This window comes from Pongo abelii, chromosome 5 (genome assembly GCF_028885655.2).
Source record: "Pongo abelii isolate AG06213 chromosome 5, NHGRI_mPonAbe1-v2.0_pri, whole genome shotgun sequence".
NCBI classification, from domain to species: Eukaryota; Metazoa; Chordata; class Mammalia; order Primates; family Hominidae; genus Pongo; species Pongo abelii.
This window is the reverse complement of record NC_071990.2, coordinates 7128261-7147051: the sequence shown is the minus strand read 5'-3', so window position 1 is coordinate 7147051 and position 18791 is coordinate 7128261. Positions and strand designations below refer to the sequence as shown.

At 50.2% G+C, this 18791-nt stretch overlaps 1 protein-coding gene across 10 annotated transcripts in view; it reads right to left on the bottom strand.

The window, feature by feature from the left end:
* Positions 1–5895: 5895 nt before the first annotated feature.
* Positions 5896–18791, bottom strand: part of RREB1 (ras responsive element binding protein 1) — a 144056-nt gene continuing 131160 nt past the window's right edge. For 7 of the 10 annotated variants that reach the window (XM_024248423.3, XM_054557168.2, XM_002816391.6 and 4 more), the window contains 3 exons: positions 17244–17408; positions 10623–11420; positions 5896–9341 (listed from right to left, as the gene is read on the bottom strand). In XM_024248423.3, coding sequence (XP_024104191.3) covers positions 8884–9341; positions 10623–11420; positions 17244–17408 — 1421 coding nt within the window. In that variant the 3' untranslated portion in view covers positions 5896–8883. The remainder of the gene's footprint in view (positions 9342–10622; positions 11421–17243; positions 17409–18791) is intronic. The other 3 variants (XM_063725326.1, XM_009241410.4, XM_054557169.2) reach the window with 1 other exon arrangement.

Here is an 18791-nt window from a genome sequence, read left to right as displayed (position 1 = left end):
CCCTGGGACGGGTTCTTGGCCACTCAACCCCCTGCCCTTGCCTAGTGATTGCAGCCCCCTTGGCCCCTGGTGGAGGCCTGGGTGTGGAGGCAGAGAGGGTCGGGTGGATGTGAGATCTCAGTCACCTGTGGACACCTGCATGTAAGTATCCCAATGCCTAAGGTAATGTGGCCTCGGAGAGCCCATTGGCCGGGCACAGTGGCTCACGCTGTAATCCCAACACTCGGAAGGCCGCGGTGGGAGGATTGCTTGAGCCCAGGAATTTGAGACCAGCCTGGGCAACATGGCGAAACCCCATCCTACAAAACGTACAAAAAAATTAGCCGGGTGTGGTGGTGTGCACCTTGGTCCTAGCTACTCGAGAAGCTGAGGCAGGAGGATCACTTGAGCCTGAGAGATTGAGGCTGCAGTGAGCTGAGATTGCGTCGCTGCACTCCACCCTGGGCGACAGAGTGAGACCATGTCTCTTAAAAAACAAAAAACAAAACAAAACAAAAACAAACACAAGATGGGCACAGTGGCTCATGTCTGTAATCCCAGCACTTTGGGGGATCAAGAGGGCAGATCACTTGAGGCAGCCAGAAGTTCGAGACCAGCCTGGGCAACATGGTAAAACCTTGTCTCTACTAAAAATACAAAAAAAATTAGCCAATTGTGGTGGCATGTGCCTACAGTCCCAGCTACTCGGGAGGCTGAAGCACGAGAATTGCTTGAACCCAGGAGGCGGAGTTTGCAGTGAGCTGAGATTGTGCCATTGCACTCCAGCCCAGGTGACAGACGGGGCCCCACATTCTCATTTGTCCATATGGATTCCACCATTATGAGCCAGCCCTGACAAGTGCGTATCAGGAGACCAGGGACCCAAAGCTTCAGGGAGGTGAGCCAGGTGGAGGCAACTGCTCCTAGACTTGGTGCCAAGGTCGAGCCAAGCCACAGGTTCTTAGAAGTTCCCTTTTGGGGGTAGGTGGTCCCAAAGTTGGGTGGGAGCACCTGTGCCAATATAGGTAGAGGAGTGGCTGCAAAAGCAGGGAAAGAGGCCAGACAGGAGGCTTGAAGGAAGTTTCCAGTACATATCCTAGATATCAGAGAGTTACCCCAGACCAAACAATGGCTCCATTGCAAAGAATTTGCCTTGGTGTTAGCTTGAGGGGCAACTAGAGGTACAACTGAGGGGCAGGAATCTGGAACAGTCTTTAACAGAGCCCTGGTTTGCAAACTTTTCCGGGCTTTAGCAGATTCTCCAGGAATTTGCTAAAAATGTATATGGCTGTGTCCTGCCTCCTGAGATCCTGAATCAGTAGATCTGAAATGCAATTTTTTTTTTTTTTTTTTTTTTTGAGACAGAGTCTCACTCTTGTCACCCAGGCTGGAATGCAGTGGCATGATCTTGGCTCATGGTAACCTCTGCCTCCCGAGTTCAAGTGATTCTCCTGCCTCAGCCTCCTGAGTAGCTAGGATTACAGACACCTGCCACCATGCCAGCCTAATTTTTGTATTTTTAGTAAAGATAGAGTTTCACCATTTTGGCCAGGCTGGTCTTGAACTCCTGACCTCAGGTGATCTGCCCACCTTGGCCTCCCAAAGTGCTGGGATTACAGGTGTGAGCCACCGCACCTGGCCTGAAATGCAATTTTTAACAAGCAACCCAGAGAATGTTCTTTTAGTGGGTAGGTGAGTGGGTGGGTTGTACACACAGAGGCACCTGATATGAGCGAGAAAAAATGGTCTTGGAGGCTCTGCCCTAGCTAATGCCTCATGGAGGACAGATGAGCCATCCCTGCAGAGCCCTGCCCAACCCACCGAATCCTGACCCAAAGTTTTGGTGTTCTTTGTCATGCAGCAAAAGAGAACTGGAACAGTTGGGAATTTACTCAGTGACCCTGGGAATATGTATGCCAAATATCTATGTGCCAAATTGCATCAGTGCCATGTTTCCTAGAGGCCATGCATTCCTAGTTTTCAGTAACTCCCTTTTCAGTGGACGACACACACCACCCATTCTCGGGGACTTCTGTTTTAGGATTTTTCTGGTGGAGAATTTCATCCCAACAAAAGCACTCAATAGCCAGCTGACCTGGGCAAATCATTTCAATGCTCGTCCCTGCTCTGAAGGAATAAGGATTTTTTTTCCTTCACAGCTCACTGGACTTGGGTGAGGAAAAGAAACAAAAACCACAGGAAAACACTGCAGTGTGCAAAGTCCTGTACAAACACATCTGAGAATGAGGAAGGGAAAAGTGAGGCCCAATGAAAAGAGCAACACTCACCAAATTAAAACGGTGTTTGAGAAGCGAGATGACTTCCTTAATTTTCTTTATATTTTCCTGCAGCTTCTAAATTTTCCACACTGAGCAAGGTGTTACTTTTATGTAAATTCCCATAAAAGAGTCATGTCAGATCCATGGAGGAAGGCAGGGCTGGGGAGCAGCTGAGCCCCTTGCTGGCCCCACAGCCTGGGAAGCAGATGCCACCGTGGGGACATGAATTCCTGCCCCGACAGCCGGGCAAGACTTGAAGTGGTGAACGGCAAGGGCCAGGGATGTCACTTCCCCACTGGGCTGTGGCTTCCTTCCCCTAACAGTAAAACGGGAAAGGAGTGACCGCTTGTTTCTTATTTAGGACACTGACTCTGGCAGCCTAGAATTGGAGGGGACTCTTTTGTTGCTAAAGAGCAACCTTCAATTACAAACTTAAAATAAGCCTAGTCATCCTCCCTCACTCCTGGCCTCCTCAGGGAGGTGGTTATGAAGGGGAGAGGCCTGAGCACTCCAGGCCCAAGGCTTAACACCAGGACAGGCAAGCAGGCAGCTGGCGCTGTTGGCCAGTGGTTGGAGGCCTCACTCGCTCCTCAGCCCTTTCAAAGTAGCCTTTGGAATCCACAAGGATGGCAAACAGGCAAAAACCCCAAACAAGACTCTTGGGGCACTTGGGTTTAGGCAGTGGCTGAGTCTGTGCTGGGGCTGGAGTAAGGACTGTAGAAGGAACCTCTGGAGGGCCAAGATCGGCACTCTCTAAAGCCATATGTGGGCTCTGCCCACTCCTTCTGAGATGGATTCTGTCTTTGAGAGGGAGAATCCATAGCTGTCTCTGCAGCCAGCTGCTGAGTCCACCTTATTCTGAACCAAGCTTTGGGGTCTAGACCGGAGCTTCTCAAACTTTAATGTGTGCACATATCCACTGTGGCTCTTGTTCACGTGCAGATTCTGACTCAGCAGGTCTGGGTGGGCCAGAGGTTCTCATTTCTTTTATTTTTTGGTTTATGTTTTTATTTTTGTGAAGATGCGATCTCGCTCTGTCAATCAGGCTGGAGTGTGAATATAGCTCACTGCAGCCTTGAGCTCCTGGCCTCAAGCGATTCTCTTGCCTCAGCCTCCCAAAGTGCTGGGACCACAGGCATGCACCACCACGCCAGGTGAACCTGAGGTTGCCATTTCTAACAAGCTCCCAGGGATGCTGATGCTTTGGGTCTCCAGACGACACTCTGAGCAGTAAGGTAGCAAGGGACTAGGCCTCATCCTGGGTGCTAGGTCTATGCCGCCAGCTCCCCTATCCCCATGCCCCATGCCCTCCTCCAGTGGAGGAGGCTCTGGTCCAGGGTGGGGATGCTGGATAAGCACCAAGGCCCAGGCAGAGTCCTGGGGCCATGGGGAGGCCACAGGCTGAGTGGGAAGGTAGTGGGATTACTGGGCCAGAGGAGGCCAGGTAGGAGAAGGTAGCAAGACTCCCTGGGGTTCAAGGACAGTGCCTGCATCTTGGTGATCTGCCACAAGGCCTTCCTCTGGCTGTTCCCCGCACTGTGCCATGAATGCGTGTGGTGAAGTTCTACCTACTTCCTCACCAGGCAACCAACGAAGCATTCCCATGAGAAGACTCTGTAGAAACAATGATGAGAACCCCCAACATGCACCTTATGTAATTAACTCATGGCATCCACACAGCAATGCCCATGAGGTAGGCACTATTGCTACCCCCTTCTCAGGAATGGTGAAATTGAGGCACAAGGCCATTCACCAGCCCCAAGAGGCAGAGCTGGGATTTTCATGCCAGCCATCTTGTCCCCAGCAACACAGCTCGTGGCCACTTCTTTGTCCTGCATCTCTAACACAGGGCAGGTGGTTGGTTATGTCTTTGGGCTGGAGGACCTGAGGTTTGAGATCCACTTACCCAGGGCTAGTACATCTCCACCTGCCACCGCCCACGCAGGCATGCGGCTCCCCCAAGCTCCCACATATAAATGTGTGTTAAATTCTACGTCTTTCAACAGAGGGGCCTGAAAAAGCTTAAGGACCACAGCCACGGCTCTGGTCCTGCAGTGAGGTGGCACTTAGCAGTGCATGGTACAGTGCACTCAATGCATTTTAGCATTATCCACAATCAGCCTCCTCCAAAACCAACTTCTTTCAGTGTTGGTTTTTTTTTTTTTTTTTTTTTTTGAGACAGTCTCACTGCGTTGCCCAGGCTGGAGTGCAGTGGTGACATCTCGGCTCACTGCAACCTCTGCCTCCCTGGTTCAAGGGAGTCTCGTGCCTCAGTCTCCCGAGTAGCTGGGATTACAGGCACACACCACCACACCCAAATTTTTTTGTAGTTTTAGTAGAGATAGAGTTTCACCATGTTGGCCAGGCTGGTCTCGAACTCCTGACCTCAAGTGATCCTCCCGCCTTGGCCTCCCAAAGTGCTGGGATTACAGGTGTGAGCCGCTGCTCCCGGCCCAGTTTTTTTTTTTTTTTTTGAGACAGAGTCTCGCTCTGTCGCCCAGGCTGGAGTGCAGTGGCGTGATCTCGGCTTAATACAAGCTCTGCCTCCTGGGTTCACACCATTCTCCTGCCTCAGCCTCCCGAGTAGCTGGGACTACAGGCGCCCGCCACCATGCCTAGCTAATTTTTGTATTTTTAGTAGAGACGGGGTTTCACCGTGTTAGCAAGGATGGTCTCAATCTCCTGACCTTGTGATCTGCCCGCCTCGGCCTCCCAAAGTGCTGGGATTATAAGCGTGAGCCACCACGCCCGGCCCCCAGTGTTGCTTTTTGAGAGCCACTCCCTAGTTATAGGAGTTGAGGCTCTGCTAGGAGTTGGGGCTCTGCTGATTGCTATTTTACCCAAATGTGTTTTAACGTGCATCATCCCCAGCCCTAGGGTTGCTGTCCCCTCCCATCTCACCAAAATCTGGTCACACTAACAGACTTTGTTCTCCCTCCGCTAGGTGCTGACTCAATCACTTACAACTGGGTTGGGGGAAGAAGAGGCAAGGCGGACTTCTTAGGCATTAGTGCACAGGAAACAAAAATGCTGGCTTTAGCCAATGACAGAGTGGCCTGCACTGTGGTGCCTCATTAGGTCCAGCCTCCTGGCCCTGTGCACCCAACACCAAGGTCTCCACTCTGAAGCTCTGACTGTGGCCATGCACTTAACTTTCCACATGCTCTCAAAGCAGCTCTCACAACTGCAGCCGAGTGCTTTTATATACAGCAGGGTCTTGCTGTGTACCCCAGGCTGGAGGGCAGAGGAAGGATCATAGCTCATTGCAACCTCAAACTCCTGGGCTCAAGCGATCCCACTGCCTCAACCTCCCAAATAGCTGGGACAACAGGCATGTACCACCATGCCCAGCTAATTCTTAAACATTTTTTTGTAGAGATAGGGGTCTCATTATTTTGCCCAGGCTGGTCTTGAACTTCTGGTTTCAAGTGAATCTCCTGCCTTGGCTTCCCAAAGTGCTGGGAGTATAGGCAAGAGTCACTGCCCCAGCCTCCAGCGCAAATAAAAATGCTGCCTGGGTGACAAGAGCTTTCCTGGGCACATGCGACTCCCCCCAGTGGTACTGCACACCTGGGACCTGCCCCAAGTGGGCTGTGGGTTTGGGGATGGGATCACGACAAATAACAGGACGACCACGTGACCGGCAATCTGCCGCTTTTAAAATATAACATTTATTGCTTAGATGGTTTGATACAGAACAGCTTTCTTCTCATTCTGAATTTGGAAGTTCTATACAACTGAATACAAAGAGGAACAAAAAGTACCAAAACCAAACTTGTGATTCTCTGTTCATGTGGCATAAACCAGTTTTGTACATAACATGTAGCAGCAGTTTTTAAGTTCCCTTTAGAAAAATATGAATTCTACAAATTTATTATTGTTTCCTGTTTAATGCATGGGCTGAAATCACTAGGATCAATTTCCTTCTTGAAGAAAGAGGAGAGGAAAGAGACGAACAGAGGGTCAGAACGTATGGTGAATCTTCCCGAAACTGGCATCCGACTGTTACGTAGCTTCCCCAGAGCTGCCTGGAAAACAGCCCTCTGGGTTGTTTTGTTTTCACAGCCAGGTGTTTCATGTAGTGATTGAATCTCAGCATCATGTCCATTAATCAATGAGAAAAACAAAAAACAAGAGAAAAAACTTGCACCTCAAAAAACTTTTCAGAAGATCCATATATATATATTTTTTTGTAAAAGCCCTGAGAGAAGGAGAAAGAGAATCAAACAAAATGTATAGAAACAAATTAGCTGGACATGCAAACTAAGCTATGATTCACCCAGAGTTTAAACAAATCACAAATTTCACAGTTTAATATTGGGGGGTGGGGGAAGGGCAAAAACAACAAACAAATAATACGTTTCTCCACCTCACTAATAAAATGTGGCAAGACCTTATTGACTACAAGGGTACAGATCAAGGCTAAGTAAAGCTTTAAATCAATAGTGATTATTGCGAGCGGCAGCCCCGGCTACACACGTCGCTGGGAGCTGATTACTGCTACATCTCACCGCAGCGTAGAGTTTAGTCACAGCTTCTCCCCACAATATTGCAAGTTTAGTGTGGAGAGTCGCAAAGAAAAAACACAAGAAACCCCAAATAATAATAACAACAAAAATAACAATAACAACTGTAATAATAATAATAAAAAAAAACCTAAGGGATGTATGAACTGGTTTTAACTAAGTAGACCAAGGGATCATTGGTTCTGATTTGCATCCATCTCTACAGTAAATAAAACCTCGTTTTTAAACTGGTTCATACATCCCTAATACAGTTAAAAATCATATATACCTCAACCTTTTTTCCTTTCGTATGCGAAGATATCACTTTTCATTATCTCAAGAATATCTATCTTCCTTTGAAGGCTGGGAGGTTGGATTTCAGAAACTGGTGAAGTGGCGGAGAAAAGGGGGTGTGCATGTTTCTGTGCGAACAAGTCTACGTAGAGGAGGAGCATTGGGGCCAGAAAAGGCCAGGGGAAGGAAGGTGGGGTACAGGGGTGCCTCCCCAGGGGAAGGCAAGAGGCTCCACACACTGCAGCAAGCACAGGGGTCCCCAGCAGCAGGCTGGCTGGGGGACCCTGGGGTCTTGGCTGAGGGACCAGGAGCTCAGGTACAGTGGGGTACATTCTCCTCCCTGCAGGCGGGGACAGTGAGGGAAGTCTATTGCCTGCATAGGATGCTCATGGGTAAAAATAATCCTGCCTTTTTGCACCCAGGGGTTTGGGCTATTTAGGAAACTAGAAACAGCACATTTATCTTCAAGCACCAACCCCACATCGCAGGAAGGTAAATATAAACCTATTTCTCATCTGACATCTTGCATGTGTAGTTTTATTACCAGTAGTAGTATTTCCTTGCTTTGCAAATGACAGTAGCACAGCTGGGTAAGGCTTGGATTAGGCTTAGCAGGAAGACTGGGAATACCTCGCTCATGAGTAACGTGCCTGGTCACTGGGTCACTGCTTTGCTTTCTCCAAAGTCATCTCTGCAGTGCTCCAGGTACAGCCCTGGCTTCTTGATGCCTGTTCCCTGGATGCACGCATCCTCACTCCACCCTCTCTGAGCTGCTCCTGGGCCGTGCTTGGGAAGACTGCTCACGGCCCCTGCTAAATTCTGCAGTGACAGAAGAAAGGCTTGTCTCATTACAGTAGAAGAGCTACCACCCGAGGGTGCCAACCACAGCCGCAGGCACACGTTAACACGGGGACCTGGGTGTGGCACAGGTCTCCCAGGACAAATATTGCCCATTTGATTCTGCTCACTGCAGAGAACAGCAAACTGATGAACTAATAATAATAATAATAATATTAATAATACATATACTGAAAGGGAAGAGGAGGCAATCAAATATATGCTATCCGTGCATGTTTTCCATAGGTTAAGATGCCAGGGGAGTAACTCTTCTCTATAGTTAAGAATGGATGTCTTGAAACTTGAACAGTGACCATGTCTAATGCTGACAGACTGGAAACGGACATGAGGCTGAAGCTAAAATCTTTCCTGGTTTTGGCTTGAAACCATATTGGAAACCTTCATCAACCACATCCTGTAATACCAAGGACCAGATGACAGCTCCACCATGAAGCACACAGAAAAAAGGAAAATGTCTGTTTAAGAAATTATCATCTTATCCATCTTTCCTCTGGTCATTTACATGACATTCACATCATTTTCTTCCAGTTATTGGCTATGGGTACCCAAGGGTATGTTTTTTCCTTCTGTTTCCAGCTCACAGAACAAACGGTGCTATCACAGATTCACAAGAACAAGCTCACACACACCAATACAAAATAACGCTAATGCTCAAATGAAGAGGTCCTCTCCAGACAATTCATTATAATATTTGTTTCGTTTAAGAAGTCATTTTGGAAAAATACAACACCCACGATAATATGGAGGGATCCGGTAAGTAGTTAAGGCACTGGAATCGGCATGGGCTGTGGCCTCCCGCGCAGGCTGCGGTAAGGCTATGGCACTGAGCGAGCAGCCACGCTCCTGCTTGTCTCTCGCACTCTCTCTCTCTCTTACTCCCCAACAGTCAAAGGGCACTGAGGAAACCCCATGAAGTATAGACGCTTTGCTCTGCTAGCTTTTGTCTGTGCTGAGGGGGACTGAGGCTGTCACTCCATCCCCAGGAGCTGGGAGGCGCCATCAGCTGTGGCCAGGGTTGGGTGGGCAGGCCTCTTGCTGCGCGGCTCCAGCAGGTCCTGCCCCAGGGCCGCTGGGCTCTCTGGGTTAAGGTCACCCTGGCCAGGCTCAGACGGCCGCCCTGCCATGACCTTCTCCTCCCTGTGGCTGCAGTCCTTGGTGGCACTGGCCAAGCCCTCTTTCCGGCTCCGGGTGACGGCCATGTGGTTGTTGGCGTTGGGAGCCAGCTCAGCCTCGTTCTCTGAGACTGGGTTGTTGCCGCTGTGGGTGGACTCGTTCTCGCTGTCCTCCTCACCCCGCTCTTCCTTGTCGCTGTCCCTCCCGTGGTGTTTGGCATGCCTGGCTTTCTGGTGGATCCGCTGGTGGCGAACCAGGCTGTGCTTCAAGGTGAAGGTTCGCTCACAGGTCTGACATTTGTATGGCCTTTCCCCTGGAACAATGGAAGAAAGAATTTCCATTAACCAAAAGGCACCAGTACCCACCGCACCCTGATCTGCACAGGAAGAATGAGGCTCCCAGGCTATGTGTGGGGGGCCAGGACTCCTTCCTACTCAGCCAGAGGCCTCTTCCTTGAACCAGCAAACTGAGGACGGACAAGCTCTGTTTGCTGGTTCAAGCTGTCAGTTTGAGACCTTTCCTCTCCTTCCTCTCTCAGCCCAGGCACCCTACATACTGATCCAGAAAACCCAGGTCCCAGAAGCAGAAGCCTCAGGAGATGTGCAGACTGGCCTCGACCAGAGCTTGGGAAGGAATCTAGAGGGGGACAGGAGCGGACCCTCTCAGGGATCTGCATGGACAGCAGCACCTAGGTCAGACGCACCAGGTACCCTCTGCATTGCGATGTGGTGCAGCGGGGGCTTTCCTGATGGCTCACACGCCAGGCCCGGGGCACGCTTGTTGAGAGCCCAAGAATATCCCTCTTCTGAGAGCCACGGACCCTGGCCCTTCACGCCGGCAAGCGCAGGGCAGAGCCGACTGCGCTGGGTCGGCGCACATGGGTTCACTGCGGGCTGCAGCTGTGACAGGGAGGGAAGCCGCGGCTGAGAGGAGGGACAGGTTATTTTGGAAGGAAGAAGGATGTATCTCTGGACTCCATGAGCATATTCAGGTCTTTGTGTCAAAGTAAGCGCCCCTGCTCTGGGGTCTGCAGCCTCCACGCTGTAGGTGGTGGGTGAACTCTAGGAACAGTGTGAAGGGCAGTGGCTAAGGGTCCTGTCCCAGTCACCTCAGCCGGGCTGCATGGCTAAGAAAGGAAAAGGCCCTCCTGACCCTAATGGATCACCCAGGGTGTCTGCCCCACAGCGGCCTGGGGCAGCACCTGTCGTCCGGGCCACAGGACTAGACAGGACTAAGTGGCCCAAATGCCCAGCACAAGCACCCTCTCCTAGATACCTCTATGAAACAGGGCAGCTGTCACCCCCACTCTACAGATGGGGAGACGGAGGCAGCAGAGCTAAGAGGCGGATCACAGCGTTCTCAAAAACACAACGGCCAAGGACCCTCTCCTGCCTGGCTGCAGGAGGCCTGCACCGTCTTCAAGGGCTAAGAGTGCAACTCCTTAAAACTTCTAGTTCACGGGCTTAAAGGGCACACCGGCAACGTAAGCAAACGTTCTCTCGGTGGCCTCCAGCGCCGCTTTAGGGGAGCTCCTAGGAGAGGTGCCCAACTCGCCTCCTCTTGTTGGGCCGGGTACCTGGCCTGCCCTGGTTACCTGTGTGGGAGCGCATGTGCCGCGTGAGGTCCTGCAGCGACCAGAACCGCTTGTTGCACACGCTGCAGACCTTCTTCCTCTTGTCTGCCTTGCTGGCCACGCTTTTGGGGGAGTCTGTCTTTGGTTTCTTGTCATCGTCGCTCTTCTCCGAGGACCTTTTCTCGGCCGCGCTCTCCCCGTCGGAGGGGCCCTCAGTCTCCTCCGCGGGCTTTTCCACCGAGGCCTCCCCGGCACCCGGGGCCGACTCCACCACCCCCACCGGGGTCTCGGGGGGGTTCTCCTCCTGTTCAGGGGCAGGCTGCGGCCCCTCCTCTGCAGTGCTGGCACCATCTCCCTTCTCGTCCTTGGGATCCTGGCGGCCGTGCGCCTTCCGGTGGCGGCTCAGGGTGCCCAGGAACTTGAAGCTCTTCCCACAGGTGTCACAGGCGAGCTTCTGCTCCTGCGAGGCCGCGCCCCCCGCGCCTGCCTCGCCCTCGCCCTCGGCCAGCTTGAAGTCCATGAGCTTGCTGGCGAAGTCCAGGTCCAGGCTCTGGTTGCTCGACGCGTCCTCTTCCGCGCAGTCGGCGTCCCCAGCGCTCTCCTCAGTGCCATGCTCCTCCTCCGGCTCCTGGCTCTCCCCAGGCGCGTGCTCTTCCCGGTGCACTGGCGAGGCCGTTTCCGCCTCGGCCTGCTCCACAGGGGCATCCCCTGCGACCTGGCGGAGCTCAGTGGCGCCCTCCGACGGCTGCTCTCTGTCCCGTGAGGTGAGGTCTAGCACTTCGCCCGCGGCGGCTGCAGTCTCCGCATCCGACTGACTGTCTGTGGGGCAAGCACAGCGGGGAGGGCTCAGAGGGGCACCACCAGCTACGCCCATGCCAGAGATGTCGCCGGGAATGGGCTAGACCCACGCCAGCAGCCTGAACCCCAAACCAGTGAGGACTTCTTTCGGCCCAAATCCTCACCACCTGTTACATCCCCCAGGAAGACCAAGATGACCCTGGGGACGTAAGAAAGGCAAAAGCAGCCTCCACATCACCTCAGGTGTGTTCCCAGGGCTGGCTGTGCCCCTGAACCCCTGGCTTCCACTGCCCCCGCCCCCAGGAAGGTGTGAGTGACTCAGGCAGGGCAGACAGGGGCTGCGAGATAGGAGAGGGGTGCATTCCAGAGACTCGCAGCGCTAGGGAGGTTGAGGAAGCTTGAGTTGTAAGTTATTTTTCCAGTGCAAAGAGATCATACAAACATGCAACATACACAGGACCACCCCTACCCCTAATCCTCCAAAGCATGGTCTTGATGAGTTTCACAAGAAACGACCCCAAGCCTGCATTCTGTGTGTATGGTATGCACACTCTTGCCTGATGCTCATCTCCAGGTGGAGGCCGCAGAGACCCAAGAGGGCGCAGGCAAGCTTGTAGGCTTCCTAGCTGTCAGCCTCCCAGGGGTGGTGGAAATCTTTCAAAGGAAGGACACCCTTGATGCCAGGCTTGGCAACAGCACACAGTGAGGGGAGTGGACTGTGAAGGGCTGTGGGTGCCTGCGAAGACAAGGGGTTCTGGGTTCCAGGCATCTCACCTACCCTTCCTGCCTCTTGATTTGTTCCTATCTGTCCATTCCACCCAGTAAAACTGTATGTGGAAAGCCTATCAGTTTTCAACAGTCCTTTTAAGGGATGGCACGGTTGCAATACTCACATCAAACAGTGTCAAAAGGCCTTCTCTTTACTAAGGTTGAAAGAGGACTTAATAACTTCTTAAAACTATGCACTATGACAGTACATTGGAAGCTGGTGGGACCTATTATTTAGCTGCAGATCCTATGTCTGATTTATTTTTTATTTATTATTATTTTTTCAAGACGGAGTTTCGCTTTATCGCCCAGGCTGGAGTGCAATGGTGTGATCTCCACTCACTGCAACCTCCACCTCCTGGGTTCAAGCAATTCTCCTGCCTCAGCCTCCCGAGAGCTGGGATTACAGGCGCCCACCACCACGCCCAGCTAATTTTTGTATTTTTAGTAGAGACGGGGTTTCATCATGTTCGCCAGGCTGGTCTCGAACTCCTGACCTCAGGCGATCTACCCACCTCAGCCTCCCAAAGTGCTGGGATTACAGGCGTGAGCCACCGTGGCCGGCCACTGTCTGATTTATTACTGCGGGGATTCAGAAGTTCCTCTGATAATTAGGTGGATGAAAGTCATTGTTTTATGGCACAAGTACAAGATGCCCCTCCTTCAATAGGCCAGATGTGATTGCAGTCCTTGAGCCAGCAGATTCATGCACCTAACCTGGATTCTCACTTGACGTGATCAGGTGTAACTAGAATGTCAACCTGCATCCATCACTCCTCCTCAATGTTACATGCTTGATTATTTGCCATCAAGGCGGTCAGGAGGGCTGGGGTTAAGGAGCTGGTCCTGCCCCATCCTGAGGTCTGAGGAGACAGTACCTACTGTTCACACCTGCTTGGGGCTTTAGGCTTTACCCACGGCCATCTGCATAATGCGGCTACTTACATCATTTCACTTCATTAGTTTTACACTGACTGCACTTTTTGGCAGCCACTGTTTGGGTATCTCAAGAGGTTTCAGAAGGAAATATTATGGCGTGAATATAAAATTTTAAAGAAGAAATGATTTTGCAAAATTATCCAAAAGCTTAAAGAATATGAGTCATGGGATATGCACACCAATGTCTGGGCCACATTCCAAGGAAAAAGCAGATGTTCGTTTTCTTGAATCATTTCAACAAAGAGCATCTATAGAATGGATATTGGTATAAACTCTACAATAAAAATACAAAGTGCTCAATTTGTTTGCTGGCTTTGTGGGTAATTTCCCTCCCTAGAGTCAGGGTCTCCCTATGTTGCCCAGGCTGGTCTCGAACTCCTGGGCTCAAGGGGTCCTCCTGCCTTGGCCTCCCAAAGTGCTGAGGTTATAGGCATAAGCAACTGTGGCTGGCCTTTGTAAATAATTTTTTTTTTTTTTTTTTTTTTTTTGAGATGGAGTCTTGCTCTGTCACCCGGGCTGGAGTGCAGTGGTGCAGTCTCAGCTCACTGTAACCTCTGCCTCCTGGGTTCAGGCGATTCTCCTGCCTCAGCCTCCCAAGTAGCTGGGATTACAAGTGTGAGCCACCATGCCCAGCTAATTTTTGTATTTTTAGTGGAGACAGGGTTTCACCATGTTGGCCAGGCTGGTCTCAGAACTCCTGACCTCAGGTGATCCACCCTCCTCGGCCTCTAAAAGGGCTAGGATTACAGGCATGCGCCACCACGCCCGACCGGTAATTTTTAAAAGAAGATTTAATCTCTGGTTACTTCCCCTTTGTCCCCAGTATATCCTAGACTACACTTCTATTATTTTCTTTCAGCAAAGAACATGCATTATTTTAACTGCACAGAACATATTTAACATGATAGACCTTTAGAAAAAGTAAAATAAATTTTGAAACAAAACCCAAAGAAATATAAGATCACATTGTTCTTGCCCTTCCTTTGCGTGGATAATGGAGATCACCTGGAGTACAATTAAAGGCCAACTCCCTCTGGACACAGGGGGCTTGGTTGTATTCTACCAAACTCCCACTAGGGGGAGTGTTTTAGCAGCGTAGGCTGTGCCCTTCACATTCTAAACAACTGATTTTCATTAGTGATTCTCAGGAACAAAAAACTTCACCTCTTCAACTATCATGAATAGTCAACTTATAAGGCCAGGTGCTGTATAAATCCCCACCCTCAACACCCAGACTCCCAAATGCAGGTAGCTGAGCTGATGACTTTTTATAAGCAATGCTACCTTAAAAATATGCAGTTCTTCCCTCTCCCCATCAGTCCCTCGGTTTGTGTTGTTCAACAACTAAGAAAACTGCTAGAGGAAGCAGAAGGAATCCTGGTAGATAATAAACCTGCAGCTCCTCCTACGGGACAGTGGAGATGGCCCTAGTCAGCTCAACAATTAAAGATCTATTGCTTCCTAAAAATTAAATGTGCCTCAACCGATGTGACAGACTACCAACCTAAGTAATTATCTGACCTGGCAGGAGTGCCTTTGCAGGGGAAGCTGCTGTGTCTGCACTCTACCCAAAGCATCTGAGGATTGAGAGGGTTTCCTGAGGTGCAGTCCATGCTGACATCTGGGACTTCTGGGCTGGTAAAGGTGGCCGCCATTAAGGGAGAGTTTAAACACTTTCATGTTTATACGAATTAAAAACAGCCCTATGTAGGTGCCTACAAACACAAAGATGGGGCATCATCGGAGGAAGGACCAAGGGCATATCCCTCAAGGGCAGAGGGAGCCAGGGTGCCTCTCTCTCCAGGACAGTGAATGAAGAATTTCAGTTGAAATGTGAATATTCAAAATGGACCTTTAAGGAAGAACTGCCCCCACGTCGCATTTTTAGCATTCTTTTGGGGGACTTTATGAGACTGAAAAAAGTCAGACCTACATTATAAAACATGTGTAGGAATTTTAAGAAAATGCCACCTAGGCATATAAGCCTAGAAAACCCCTCAAGGACCTCCTTGGTCATTTCCTTTTTTTCTCCCTGCCTTTTTTTAAGTGGTCTTCCTTCAAAGCCTCACTTTTTAAACTTCATGGGGCGGGGGGGGACCCAGAATGAAGGCTTCACCCTATGTCCATCATGCTCATCTGGTTTTTAAAATCCTCCTTGAAATCACTAAACTCTGCCTCCCTAACCTCCTTTCTCTCCCACTTAAATCTCAGTCCCTTTTCTCACCATGGACTGTGACCACAACTAAACCAAACATATATTTTCTCTTTGCTGGTTTCACATTACAACTTTCAGTGACTTTTCTTTTTCTAGAGGCTTTGTCCCTTCAAGGAAACCTATACAACTTCCGGGGTGGGGTGGAGGTGGGAAAGGGCTTTATTGGGATTTGGAAAACAAAACTTATGACTGCAAACTTATAAATACACTTGGTGCTGAACCGAAGCTAAGACCATAAATTCCGACTCAGCTTTGTGTCTGAAGATGTCAGCAGGAGCCCCAGTCTTTGTTCCTCCCTTATGATAAAGAAGCTGAATGCAAAATGCACATCCAGCACGGAGTTACTAAGACTTATTTATAAACATGGAAACCCAAGGGCTCCCTCTCAGCTCCCTCAGTTACCGGCTGCTTTCGCTACTGTGGAACCACTATGGGAAGATCACAGGGCAGCTTTATAAACCAGGCTGAAAGAAAATGTTCCAGACTAACAGGTAATGTGGTGGCTGATGGTTAAACATTAACAGGATGGTCTGCAGCAAACGCGTGCCTGCCAGCACTGGTGTGCGATTCCCGTGGGCTGAACTCCAGGTCATCTTTGGCTCACAGGGGTCCAAGTTAGGCTAAGATCCCGTGGGCACCCACATCTTTCTTCACTGAAAGATACTGGTGAGTTATGTGGAAGTGGAAGCTGGGGAAGCAGTGAGCAAACCAGCTTACCCTTTCATACCCTCAGAGGATCTGATCTAGACTGGCGGTTGGGCAGTCAAGAGCACTCACAGCTGGTTTCACTAGGGCTCAGTGGGAGGCGTACAGATGGGCAAAGGGTGGCCTCTCCACTTCAGATAGACCCTGTATCCCTGTAACCAAGGTAAGGACAAGGGGGCTAAGATTAATGCCCAACCCTCGGTCCACACTGACTCCTGAGGCAGGGGTGCCTCGTAACTACAGGGCACCCCATCTCCACCCTAGTCTGAGGAACAGAAGCCACAGGATGCAAACACAACCCTAAAAAAACATAGCTGGGGGGATTTCCTCACAGCCATGAGATAGTGTCAGGTTTTCAAGACTTGCAGAACTGGACCCAGCACCATGATGCTGTCCCCGTTACTAACCAGTGCCAACTGGCGGGATATCTAAGTGGCCTGCAGCAGGCTGGCTTTCGTTTTGTTTGCTCTTGGGGGTGAGGATGGAGAACCCCAGCAGTCTGAGCAGATGGAGTGTACTGATAGAGGACATGAGTAAATTCAGAAACTATAAGGGAAACAAGGTGGCACAAGACGTATCGGGCAGCCGTTAATTGCTCTGTGGGTGCTGGAGGGAGCAAGCACACATCAGCACAGGAGAATAATACCCGGATTCAGGTCAAGCAGAAACGTGATTAAAGAAAGGACATGCACAGTGCTTTTTCAAACAAGGACAGTCTTACACCGGGAAGAGAGTTATTGAAAAGAAGAACACCGCACCCCTCGTTCCTGCAATACCCTGATATCCCAGGGAGCCCAGGCCTGCTCCCGAGGAGGCTGCAGAGGCTAAGGCTCCCCAGACCTTTGGGTTTCACATCCCCTTTAGATGAGTTCATACCCAGGGCTAAAGTTGTAGGCCTTCCCATACATCCCACCTCCCAACATCGGGAACAAAGGCCTCTTCTGCCAAGAGGGTGACAGATCTTCCCTAGCAGCCCCGAGTCACCGAGGGGCACTGTCACTGTTTTCTGCTGTCTGTCCAGGCGATCTGACCCAGGAGTTATGCTCCCTCCCAATCATCAGCAGGGCCTGCCTTTCTATTAATAGGCTGTGGGCTCTGAATCCTACAGAGAAGTGAACAAGCAGCCCCTCCACAGCTCGGACCGGAGTTTGCTACAACTCTTAACCGAACTCCTCTCTCTCCCTCTTCCTGGGTTCTTGTTCACCTGGCGGCACTACCTGTGCTATCATGGGATCCAACATCACTCTCTTTTGACTGGGGGATAAGCCCGTTTCTTCTCAGGGAACAGGTGGTAACTCCGTGTTTGCGCAACTGGTGGCGTTCACAGTTAGATTTGGTAGAAAAGAAGGCATCGCATTTTTGACAAGGGAAGGGTTTCTGACCTGAAGCAGGAAAAAAAATATATATTTATCTGGCTTTCTACTGCAATGAAATAGAAAAGTCGCTTTTGTTTATTCTCCTGGGATCATTGACAGTTGTTCCCCCCTCCTCCACCCCTTCAAGAAAATTAACAAAACACATTTAAAAAAAAAAAAAAAAGAACATCAATGACTAAAATGATCATTCTCCCTTTTCCTAAGTTGAATGGAATATGAATTTTTGTCTTCAAAATACTAAAATAAATGAAACTGAAAAATATACATTTAAAGTAAAACAATGGTATTACAATTAAAATATTAACGTCAACAAAAAAAAAGCGAATGAAGAGATTTTAGAGCACAGCAAGAAAACACCTATATTCTATCACAAAGAGAAAGACGCCCTCTAACGAGTTCTAGTGTGGCAAGGACACCGTAATATGGACACTAGGAAATCCAATGGGGAACCCCTGGGTATCTTTGGGGGCCCATGAAGAGAAGAAGTCAGGGACAGCCCCCGGCCAGGGTGGCCAGTCCCCCTTCCTGGCCTTGGTGGCTGTGTCCCTCCCACAGGGGAATGGGAGCAGTGAGTTTTGACTTCCCAGGACAACTCCTGTCTGACTTGCTGAGACATCCTGCAGTGACCTCTGCTCAAGTTCACTGTGGTCCTAGGTGGCAAGAGTCAGGAGATTTTCTCATTACATTAAAGGTTCTTTGTTCCCCCCTGCTCCAAGCTTGGTTGCAAATGAGGGACCAATATGTAACTATGTCTGCATTTGATCATGTGCTCCACTCAATAGGTGTGCACGTGAAGAGGACATTTTGGCAGCCCTCCCTCACCCCTAGACCCATCCCAAACGCACAGATGGGTGAGCCACTGAGAGAGGCACAGTCCCCTCCTGCTTTGGTCTGCCTACCCTCTCCTTTTACTTGGATTCCTTTTGTGCTGTAAACGTCATGTTTCAAAATGCAATCGAAGCTCCTCTACAACTTGTCCTGGGTTTGTGTGGATGCATGTGAGGGAGAAAGAAAGCGTAAGGGAAAAAGAAGGTGGAAAGGAAAAGAGAGGAGGAGGGAGGGGATCAGGGGCCTTCAGGAGATGGAAGTCGGTGGTGCATCATTTGTGTATCACTGAATTCCTCCCTTTCCCCCAAGTCGCTGCAGTCCAAGGTCCCAGTTGCTAATGTTACAGGGTAAAAGGTTTTGTGTGTTAACCAACATGACTTCAGAGCTGGGGCCCAGTACTTTTGTCTCATAACCCTGGGATTGCCACAATGAAACACAGCTCCCTGGAAACACAGATCACAGGGGCCTCTGGCGTTAGATTAATGTCTACAGAAGCCTGAACTAGTGCAGGTGTCCAAGGCCACGCACTCCCCTGTGAATGCACAGCAAGGGCCTGGCACC